Source organism: Haliotis asinina, chromosome 1, assembly GCF_037392515.1.
Source record: "Haliotis asinina isolate JCU_RB_2024 chromosome 1, JCU_Hal_asi_v2, whole genome shotgun sequence".
Taxonomy (NCBI): Eukaryota; Metazoa; Mollusca; class Gastropoda; order Lepetellida; family Haliotidae; genus Haliotis; species Haliotis asinina.
In genome coordinates this window covers 19,866,473-19,878,945 of record NC_090280.1, presented here as the reverse complement: position 1 = coordinate 19,878,945, position 12,473 = coordinate 19,866,473, and the positions used below count along the sequence as shown (strand labels likewise).

At 38.3% G+C, this 12,473-nt stretch overlaps 1 protein-coding gene across 1 annotated transcript in view; it reads left to right on the top strand.

The window, feature by feature from the left end:
- The window catches only part of LOC137288242 (ephrin type-B receptor 1-A-like), a 30,512-nt gene extending 19,381 nt beyond the window's left edge, over positions 1 to 11,131 (top strand). The window contains exons 2-4 of the mRNA XM_067820703.1: positions 2,982 to 3,052; positions 4,356 to 4,989; positions 5,629 to 11,131. Coding sequence (XP_067676804.1) covers positions 2,982 to 3,052; positions 4,356 to 4,989; positions 5,629 to 5,714 — 791 coding nt within the window. The 3' untranslated portion in view covers positions 5,715 to 11,131. The remainder of the gene's footprint in view (positions 1 to 2,981; positions 3,053 to 4,355; positions 4,990 to 5,628) is intronic.
- The last annotated feature ends 1,342 nt before the right edge of the window (positions 11,132 to 12,473 follow it).

Below are 12,473 nucleotides of genomic sequence, written 5' to 3'. Positions count from 1 at the left end.
ACACTTACAAGAAACTCTCTCTCGCTTCTAAGACCCGTGAAGAACCGGGTCGGCATTGGTCTTCAGAAAACCATGCTGGTCGAAGAAGGTAACTAATGGGGCCGGGTGGTGACACATGTCCCAATTGAGCGAGATAGGCGGTCGTGCTGTCGATCACTGGATTGTCAGTTTCACGCTCGAACATTTACAGACCGCCGCCATGGAATATTGCTGAGTGCGACATTAAGTAACAAACACACTAACACACCAAAAACAAATTAACGATCCTTTATGAGTATACTAGATTATCTCTGTAATTTTCGAGGCATTGTCACAAGACTCAAGAAAACACGTTCCAATTGTACATTATTAGACTCAAGAAATATAGTTAGCGTATTCACAGGCGTATCCACAAACTTTCAAATGGTGTAGGGGTAGAGGATGGGGTTGGGGTGCCAGTTTTCCCCCAATGAAGCTTAAGGGCAGTTACTTCTTATTACTCCCTTCAAACTACAACCTACAACATACAGTTACACATCCAGTTTAAGTGTTTGGCATAGGCCAATTACGTCGCGCCAATGTAGATGTTCAGGATCGATATATCCAATCCAAATTATTGACACTGTCAGAACTGTCTGCAAAGGCTGGAATTAAATCCCCACTAGATGTTGAACTCAGAATCTTGCTAGAAGATGAGCGAATCCGGTGCCTTTTATCACATACAGTGTCGGTTTCAGGTACGTGTTGTTTTTTCACCCACGATATTTTTCCTACGATGGCGCCAATGATTGACCTTTCAGCGCAACATCTTGTATCGTATGAATGTTTCATGTCTGCAATTCCGCAGCGCCGCAGACACAAGAATTAAATAAATAACACACTAAAATGGTATGACGTTAGTGATAGAGAAATCATGCACCGAAATCAAAGATCCAAGGAATAAATACCATTTATTACAGCATCCAAGCAACGTAGATCTATGGAACAATTTAATGGTGACATAAACGCAGAAGACCGTGTTCCGAATGTGGAGTATGTATATTTATATAGAGAACAGAATACCGCTACTTACAATAACGTTTATGTTACTCTACAGAACTCCTGCAAAACAGACATTATCATGTCTAACCGCGGAGCTATCGACATATATCTGATTCTCCATTTTCTGTGATAAATGTCAGAGGATGTCGATTTTAAGTAAAAGATCCTGCGTTCACCATTAGATTCGATTATACCTCATCAATCATTGTTAGTTTCATTATGGAAGTAGGCAGGTTGATTGCACCAGATGACGGGTTTCCAATAAAAGGCTTGCATTTTCTGCATTTAGTCCTTATATATAGACAACCCCATGTTAATCTTTTAGACGAAACGGCAATGGTGCATGAAATTACGTTTAGCACTTGAATCATAAAAGGGAATTTTAAATGCTTCCATTACCACAAGAAAAAAACCATCTTCCACGCTCATGTTTAATGCTTATGATTACGAATTCCTTAAAGAACAAATTGAAATATATGATCAGCAGGTGCATGACCCTCGTATGGGTATTTGACATTAGCAAAGTACAAGCTGTGAAGATCCGTTGAATGCGAGACAGTTTATTTCCGGCGTTATACCTCCGTTGACAGGTGTATACCCAAAAAACTAGTACAGCCATGCTTGTCTGTCACACCTGTTGACAGTCGTAATGCCTGCAGGGATTTGCTGTTCACAACTTTGAAATGGTGTGAAACACTGTTTGTCACCGACAATGTTAAGGTCTCACGAAGTGCCGCCCCTACTTTCGGGCAGTACTGTCATGTCAGGCTTGTCTGTGTCTACCATCTAACCCTATCCACCCATCTAACAACCTTTCAAAAGCTGCTGACGTCGATACAGTTCCGTGAGACATTCAGCCTTCGCCCACTCTCTCAGTCATGCCAGGATATATGTAATATCATGGCTAGGATATGACAGTCATGTAATATCATGGCTAGGATATGATATGTAATATCATGGCTAGGATATGATTATGTGATATCATGGCCAGCAGATATGATAATATGATATCATAGCCAGGATATGTTCGTGTGACATCATGGTCAGGATATGATCATGTGATCGTGACAGGATATGACCATGTGATATCATAGGTCTTTTTATTTCAGCACCAAAGCCATGCTGACAGGTTTAAGCTCAGTGGTACAATTCTAAGACATGATTTTCATCACTGCGCTGTCTGGTCCAGACCCCATTATTTAGAGACCACAAAACTAGAGTTATGTTTCTTTTCCGATAAACCACATCTCAGTCATGTCAGTACCGCTTGGGGCCCGACTTGAAATAAGTCCCTGGCATGTTTGGGTTTTTGTAATTTATGGGATGAAGCTGATGTTAGTCCTGTTTAATTCTCACAGTCGAAGACCTTGAATATCAATTACACTGACAAAAATTGTGTTCAGTTCCAGGTCCGGATGGCTTCTGCAGAATCAGTTTGAAGACCGTTTGGGAGCTTGTTTTGTTGCTCATTATTAACGCGTACCATATAAAAATCTTTTGCATAAAGACTGCATATGGAGCATGTATCATAGAGCATATGGTAAGACTGTAAGCTCGTTAGGCCGAGAACCCGGTTTCGAATCCACTCGTGGGCGTCATGTTTGAAGCCCATTCTAGTGTCCCCGGCCGTGATATTGCTGGAATATTGCTGAAATGGCTTAAAATAGCATTTGCTCATCCACCTAACTCACTTCCTCGGTTGTGCCTGTAAAGATTCCATGTTTTATAGGCCTATGTAACTCTGTCATGTCTTTCATTGAGTTTTTCATACCGTTTTGTCATGGGTTACACAACGTTCAGATCTAAAATCCAGTTCAGGCGAAGAAGTCCTTTACATTGCATTCAAGATTATTAAAATGGGCCACTGTGAGTGTGTGGTAAAACACAGTTCAATTATGTAGCTGTATCACTGTCAAATTACCAAATAATCTTTATTGACGTCGGTGCTTTTTGTTTTACAGATGTGGTTTTTGACATGCAGTCGTTTAAGAGGTTGGGCTGGGACAAGTTCACATCGAGCGGCAGGAGTGAGGTAAGCTGCAACATACTGACATTGAATGTCTTTTCTCTGTTGGTCTGTAATTATTTCCACTGAAATCATAAAAGTGCAGTAATCAACCGATCGCCGATTTACACAACTGGGATAAGATGACGATGACAAGTGCTATCCGATACCGTTAGTCGCCTCTGATGACAAGCAGGAGTTAGATAACGCTCGATTCACGGAGTTCCCATTTCTATTTGCTTCTGTAGTGTGTGTCATGGTACACAATGTGCACCAAAGGGAAGCACTGTCGAATTAATAAGCGAGTAAACTTTTTCAAAACGATATTCAAACATGCATCCATTTTGGAAATCAAAACCGGTTAAATCCGAAGCGTCAAGTTATACATACTGTAGAGATAAGTTAATATATAGACATAAAACGTAACCCTGTCACCACATATCGTGGCACTCGGTCATGTACATAGAGCTCAGGCCACAAATCAGGTGAAGTAAAGCAACCTTGGGTGCGGAGAGTCTTGGGATGGGTGTTCCTTTTGTCGTCAGTCTACAAAGAAACTGCATGTTTATAGATAAGCTAATTATACTGCTCTGAGTGAATTTGGTTCGTCAGTGAGTGTGTGAGTGAGTTAAACAACGCTTTGAACAGTGTAATGTAAAAATGTAAATAAAAAAATGGGAAAAATACCTACACAACCATGGTACGTAGTATGTCATTGAATAACAGTAATTAGCACACAAGTGGCGTCAGGCTTAACTCATTCTTTTCTCGTACCATTAACTAGCATTTACTTCCCCTACTGCCTTCCAGCCCACCTTGCCATGCCATTCATGTCATCGGATCCCAATTACGGAAACCAATGCTTACGGCGTTAATCACTGCATGGTACGGTCCAGGCTTGATTATGTACAGAGCTCCTCCATACAGCAGGAATAGTAATCAAAGCAAAATCATTCACCTGATGAAGGAGTTAGGATATTGTTCGAAACTTTGTGATCCTCACAATAAAGAATTGGACATCCGTAAAAAACTCGCTGCCCTATGTGTATCATTTCTAAATGCCATTCAAAGACCTACAGCAAACACAAACAAAATTTAGGGATGTCAATTTCTTCATGGATGTCAACTTCTATATTGTGAATAACATGACGTTTCGAAGCGCATGCTTGTTCCTTCATCACCTAAGGAGCAAGCACATGCTCCGAAACGTCGTGTTATTCACAGTGAAGAAGCTGATATCAATACGTATACATCTTGCTTATCGTATGCATTCACTTTTAAATGCCCTTCAAAGAACCTATACCATTCATATATCATTTTCCTATTACAGTGGACGGAGTTGACCCAGAAAACAAACGAACGTCTGCACAGAGTGTATTCCGTGTGCTCCAAACGTGGTGCAACGGTGAAGGATTGGGTGATCACCCCTCCTATACCCACCAATGGAAGTGACACTGTCTACCTGAAGCTAAAATACAGCATTCGGGAGTGTCTCGGTGAAGACGTCCCAGTATGTCATATTGACATGTACAGCTACCAGTCCACAACCGACGTGCCTATTCCCATCTACAGCAACTGGGACCACCTCAAGTACATCAACACCTCCGCTCCTGTATCCGACGTTACAAGCGTCGTCGAGGTGAACGAACTATCAATGGCGATCCCCTTGAGAAACACGGGCAACAGCATCTCATTCGGCTTCATGGATGAAGGATCGTGTTCAAAAATCATATCCCTGAAAGTGTCTGTGATATTCTGTGAAGCCATCACGACGTCCATGATGACGTTTCCGGAGACGTCGACGATGACATCTGACAGGGTGGTCAAAGGAGAGTGTATTGACAACGCTGAAGCTGCCAATCCCGAGATACAATCAGTATGCAAACCAGACGGAACATGGGGAGAGGTGACTGGAGAATGCACCTGTATCGAAGGTTACAAAAAGGAAGGAGAAAAGTGTTCTGGTAATTATCCACTTATTTCGCATGGTCCATAGCTTGTTAATTTGGCATGTAAGGGCAGCGTGGCAACGATATATCATTGGCCATTTAGGCACACATGTGGGTTTTTGCAAATTGTATTTTTGCAGAATACTAACTGAATTAGTACAGTACTCTGTATTTGGAGAATACTAGTTATATTAGTATGGTACACTGTATTTGGCATATTTGGGTAGCTTTGTGGTAGAGAGTGAGTTTAGTTTTACGCCGTACTCAGCAATATTCCCGCTATATGGCGGCGGTCTGTAAATAATCGGGTCTGGGCCAGACAATCAAGTGATCAACAACATGAGCATCGATCTGCGCAATTGGGAACCGATGACATGTGTCAACCAAGTCAGTGAACCTGACCACCCGATTCTCTTACGACCAGAATAGTCGCCTTTTATGGCAGCCTTGTGGTAGGGTAGCCTTGTGGGTACAGCGTTCGTCCGTCACACCGAAGCCCGGGCCCGGGTTTGATTTCCCATATAAGTAGAATGTGTGAAGCCCATTATTAGTGTTCACCGTGATATTGCTGGAATATTCCTAAAAGTAATTACCATCGCTCATTTGCTTGTAAAATAGAACGTTTATGCTCTGCTACTGTTTGTTTCCTTCCAGAAATTGTTGTTTCTGCCTCTGGAACCACTAGCCTCTCAACAGTTGCCATGCTAACCTGGCTGTTCCTGTCAATGCCGTGGATTTGAACCGATGCAATCTTACTTGACGACTCAGGACTTCATGTGGAAGCTCTTTAAGACCTCTGTTTACTTTGTTACGTTTGGCTCACATTTTCAACGGAAATAACCTCATTTAGAACTCCATCTGTTATTTGTTTATGTTAATTCTATATTTATTGATAAGAACTTTGACAGTAGTCTAAATGGTACAATCTCTTAAGCATTCGGTGAATATTTGGAGATCGCGTGTTTTTAAGGTTTCTCAAATACTCGCCGATTGACGTCATGGTGATCAGATGAATATCGGGTATGTTTTTTTATGACTGTATAATGTGGCATTCGGGTATTCAGTCTCCCTATGGTATATTCAGCGAAAAGGAATCGTGCACACACAACTTGGAATATTTGAGAGAAGAACATAGCAATTCCTACCCTTTCAAAAAGAACAAAAAAGTTAGAATTTGAAATTCACTGTATTTTTCCTTCAATCTGGAATTCTTTAGAGATACTATTGGTTCAAAAAGTAATCTAATAAATATTTACATTCCTCAGAGAAAAACGTTTTGATCTGTACTGATCATATTGTCAACATGAACTCGGCCAGTGCCCATTTTGGTTTTCGAACACGGATTGTGCTGTCACGGGATTGTCTGGTCCAGGTTCAGTTATTTACAGACCGCCCCCATATAGATGGAATATTGCTGAGTGGGGCGTTAAATAACTGCAACCAACAAACCAATCAACCAACACTGAAATCGTGTTCGCCATGTAATTCTAATATCTGGACACGTTGGACGTGGAAGTTAAATTCAGATGGTTCTTATTACTAACTACTAAACGTACATCCTTTATACATATGATTGCACTTCCGATCTATAAAATCTTAAAGTATATTTTGAAGATATGATGAAGATTTGCAAAACTAATGATCATTATCATATGCATTGTCATGGACGATTTTGAAAATGTACCTTTTGGCGTACAGTTTGCGAGAACCCATGAAGATTTATCTTTTCATTCTGAGTCACACTGCTGTTTGAGTCAATTTGTATGCGTGTCATACAAAGGTTGACTTTGTACATTGTAACTGTAAACCGTCTTACAGACCACCATTCTTGATGTTTGTTGAAAATATTGATTGTTAATTGCCTTGATGATCATATAACCGAAACAGTTTAAATCAATTTCAAGTTAAAATACGTACATGTATATCTGTTGAAAAATTATAAACGTTTTATTACCAATATTATACCTAATAAGATTGCGATGCATGTTGTGTTATGAATACTTTATCAAATAAAATTACCGTTAAATCTGCATCAAAATCAAATCGCTTTTAATTACTATTGCTGGTACATATAGTCAGGTTGGTAACGGACTTGCAAAAAATTGCAGGCTTGTTACTAGAAATGTTCTTGTTATCCGCGTTGTTGTTTTATATAAGCCATATTTTTAGATTCGTAAGTATTACTCAAAGTGGGAATTGTAGCGGAGCGGCGTTCGTTGATCTAATTTCAGTGCTGAGTTCAGCTGAGCTTGTTAAACAAAGGTATAATATGTGCAGATATTGTCTGTAATAAAGTATACAATCCATATAGTGGCAAAGAGGTTTTAAAAATCTGAAACTTTTGAGATGACTTGAAAAGCTTCACAGAACAATAGATATATTGTACTTGACTTGAAAAGCTCCACGGTGCATTAGGTAGCTCGTGCTGTCTACCATTCGAGTGTTTGGTCCAGAACGGAATATTTACAGAGAAGCGCTATGTAGCTGGACTATTGCTGAAAAATATTTAGGATTTGGAGTTAGCATTGTTTGGCTGTATACGTTACTACAGAATCGGATTATGGTCAACATCGCCAATCCCATTGTTTTATCTAGTTATTATTAACCACATGTACTGTTTCTGTTACACGACATTGTGATGACGTACACTACCGGGCAAAAGACAATGTACACTTGGAAAATGAGATTATATGTAAACGCCATAACAAGTCCAGAAAACCCTGGCTTCCATGTCAAATGGATCACCATCAAATGACCATTTCCTGCTGGCTTCATGTTTATAAACCATTAAACGTCGTGTTTTCTTTCTTTTGCCCGGGGTGTAGAAATGAAGATAAACATGTATTTATTCTTCACTGTTTTGTTAATATGTGATAATGATAACTTAGAACAGAACACTTTCGAATATTTATTTTTACTGATATATATGTGGCTAGATTTGTACAGTTTGACTACTCGTCCGTTGTAACTGCTTCTGTTTGGTTTCCTCGTAATGATAATTACGTATTTCAGTTACGAAGCAAGCCATTTAAACAACTGAGATTCTTAAAGCACATCGGCCGTTCTTTGTACGGTACACACAGGTGGACTTGTTCAAGGCGCTGTATGTAGATCTTTGGCGTGTCAGAACTCTGGGTTTGATATGATTGCATTCATGACATGTTACAAAAAGTACAAGACCTAGAGTTGCAACCAAAAGGGAACGTGTCTATTACTGAAATGCTGTTCAAAAAGTCATTATGTAAAGCACGTTCACTCACAGATAACTTTGCCGGACATTAATAAAGCGAATAAATTGTCAAAGTAAACCATTTCTTAGGTCGATGAGATATGTTTTATTGTTTAAATAGAACAGCAGTTTCAGAGCAAAGAGCACATGCAAAATATACATGTTTTATTTCTTGCTAATATATGTGGTAAACATTTACGTATATACATATTAAAGGTGTTGTTATAAAGCGTATGACAGTACTAGAGAGCTTATGCTTAATAAAAAATTACACCACCTCATTGTATTTTATTACGCGAAATAGATCGATGCCGATTTGGGTTTTGAAGAAAGTGTCATGGTTGTTTGACCAATGTCAGTCGGTGACAAGACAACATTGATGAACTATTTAAACCGTTGTGTGGACACATGTAACACCACAAACAGGTCTTATTGTAATATGATGACAAAATATCATTTTTAATGGTTTGAATGGCATCAGCACAATGCGTAAATGTTGCTATTATAATTACACCACCGTATTTTTGCTGCAAGAATGTAAACAATGTTTGCTTGTTGTACTGGCGGAGAAGCGGCTAAATGCACATAGATGAAAGTAGATGTGTTGTAAATAACCCGTCAGCGGCTTACAAAAAGCGTCCATTGCATGAAACTAGCAAAGAGAGATCGACTTCCTTCTGCAATTACTCTGAGAATAGTGTCCGTTCCCGTAGCGCTTCAAAACAAATACGCTTGTGTCCACGGGTTTATTGGCACATGAGCATTCTTCGGGGCTTAGAGCCTGTCTATCTTCTGTTGTTGTTCCTCCAGAATTCTTTCATTATTTTCCGAACTAAAAGTATCAGTTTAACGAAAAACCACAGTCATCCCTTTCTTACATGAATATGAAATGGTATTTACCTAAAGGTAATTGTTGTAGATGAATAATTGTCGATTAGTCACCATAAAAGTGTACAAATTGATGACAGTACCTTACTGTCAATACTGAACATTGTGATACAACAGTGATCGGGGAACGTACCCAGGTTAAACCAGACTGTCCAGATAGGATAAGTGTATTTGTTGTATCGTGTCAATATGCTTTATTCATTTACAACGGGTTTTTTTTCATTCAGAATTACATGTATATTTATCACGCGAGGCTTGTCGTGACATAAAGCAATCTAACCATTTTCGTCAGAAGAAACTGACAGAAACATGAATCCATGTGATAATTCTTCATTTTGTTGTTGTTCTGTTAGAGGAAAACAAAAATGTCAAGATCACTTCGGTAATGACAAAGGCTTTAACATATGAGGATGGACTTACGTTCAGTTTTGCAAGAACTGTGTGTAGACATTGAGGTATTTGTTCCTATTCCTATACATTAGCCGTGGGACTATCTGATAGTGGTTGAAGTGTTGGTTTGAGTCGTGTGGGTGGTGACTTGTTGAATATATTAATTATCCCTCGGTTTTAGCAATCAGGACGTTTTCTAGATATGCTGAAAAAAATAAAACTAAACTCATTCACTCACCCATACGATATTAGCTATTTTGAAGGCCCCACTGAATGAATTGTAGTTTCAAATGGACACTTATTTGCTTTGAATGTGTTTCTGTGTCATATATTATATATAATGTGTTCATTGTTTTGACAGCACCTTGATTGATCACGATATGAAAAAGTGCTTTATAAGTGCTTGTATTTGATATGGATGCTTTTAAACACATTTTTTTTTCACATAAAGATGCTTCAGCGGAAACTTCCTATTGCTGTGGAATTGTCCTTTGGCTTTGTATTTTTGTACTTAGAATAACTATCATTTAACACAAGTATGGATTAATCCGTGTGACGCATAAAGTACTGTATATTTAAACAAAAGCATGAAGACAGCTGCGATATGCTTAGTGCAATAGGTTCCATATTGTCTGAAATATGTTATTCTTAAGTGTGAATGTGTCATTTTTCCTTGTCACGAATAATACATTAAACGTTTTGCCTTCTTAGAGAAACATTAAATGATGTTTAGGATGTTCTTGTTTGTTGTGGAGGAGTGGGTGGTCAAGAAGTTAAAGCGTTCGCTCGAAGACCCGGGGTTCGATTTCCCACAGCCGTGATATTGTTGGAACATTGCTGAAAACGACGTGAGGCTCAACTCACTCACATATTTGTTCTTATGCATACCAAAAAGTATTTTCAGCGTATTTCTAAAGCATGCTTAAAAACGTTTGATACCTATTAATAACAATTCAAAATTAAATATTGTAGATAATCGATAAAAAAGATATCCGAAAGCAGAAAAATTTCATAACGGCACATTGTGTTTTGATACATCAGGTTTATGTTTTGTATAGGTATACACCAGCTACACGGCCGTCTTCGGGTTTACGAATTACAGTAAACATGTAAAAGTAGGTTGTGAAAATGAATTATGCCAATATATTATTTCATATACAAACAGATTTGTTTAGCTCTGTGAATTGTACACTACACAAAATATAAAGATAGTTACATAATGAGGTTGTTGTTTTTTGGACGTAGATAAAAAGATATCGACTTGTCAGTGCAATAGCGTCTTCAATCCGATGTAGATAGTTTTCTTACGACCAGTCAATCAGTTATTCAATCTGTCAAAGAAGTTGACTCGATATTTGTAGGTAGAGATTTTCGTACCGTTGTCAAGCGTTCAAGCCTGACACTGATACTAGATACTGTATCGAAACGTCTCACGCAACATACGTAGTAGTTGTCACCCATAAAGTTTGTCTATAGTGAAAGAAAACTTATTTATCCAGAACCTCAGCTCTCTCAGTATACGTTTCCAGGCAGCAGCTAGGGAAATAGGCTTTTGTCTAGCATATATTCTAATTTGTTGAAATATATTACATCTACGTCTTTGTATTTTTGTTAAAATCCAAGTGTTTGGGAAATAAACTTCATGTCTCACGTTTTCTTTGTCGTTCATTTTCAAAACATAACTTTAATACTTATGATAATTATACGCGCCACGGTGTATTCCAATCTCTGAAAGTAATCTGGATTTATTGCAAGACAGCGAATGCTCTTTGATGCACAATTTCAACTGGAAGGTGATTTCTGTTGCGTTGTGACGATGCCTTTCTAATTCTCGTAAGAAATCTCATCAAAATCAACATTTTATGGTAAAATCGAACTTTTACTTGTGCACTTGTGTAAAATCATGTTATCAACACTCTTGTTACATATTTTGACGACTGTTTGAACACAACAGGTAATTCATAGAAAATATGATGAAACTGTATGGGGGTTAAAAGCTATCGTTGCCCCGAATGCTTCAAACGCAAGAGGTGTTGCCATTTTCTTTTAAAAAAAAACCAAAACAAAAAAAAAATAACAGGACGGAATTAGACACTTATGAATATACAACTGAAACTATATCTTAACTGATAGTACTATTGGAGGAATAAGGCTAATCATTGCTACTGTATACGGATCCAATCAAGATGATTAATAATTCTATATCAAATTATTTGATATCATGATAATGAATCTGTAATTGTGTGCGGATACTGGAACTTAGTCTTAAATTTTAACACAGACCTTGAAATCTATTTGACGTTTTTGAGAAGGACCAATTATCACTCACATTTAACAGAGCTGCAATTACCCGTGTTTCCAAGCATAACAAAGACAGCAGATGTATGAAAAGGTGGCGCCCGATTTCACTTTTAAATGTTTAAAATTTTAAGTTCCTATGCAGCAAACCGACTGAACGTGACACTCGGCATACTGATACATGCTGATCAGACAGGATTTATACCTGGTGTATGCATCAGAGGTAATGCCACATTAATGCATGACATACTTTATGAACTGAAAAATACAAATAGACCAGACCTTCTAATTTTGACTGACTTTGAAAAGGCTTTTGACACAGTTTCGAAAGATTTATTCTCAACGTTCTCATAAAATTGTGATTTGGCCCAAACATTATTACATGGATACACATACTGATGCAAAATACTTCCTCTTGTGTAATCCAAAATGGTAATCTCTGCTCGTTGTACCCTAACGTACATGGATGTACACAATGAGACCCATTTGCTCCGTATGTATTCATTCTGGTAGCTGAAATCCTTTGAATCGTGTTCAGAAATAATATATATAGAAATTGATGGTGTAATACTTGATAATGAGGAATATAATTTGGCACAATATGCAGATGATACTCACCGATACGGATCTGGGAAAAATTAAAGCAGCTTTGGAAAATTTGCAAAACATTTACAGCATGTCTGGACTCTACAGC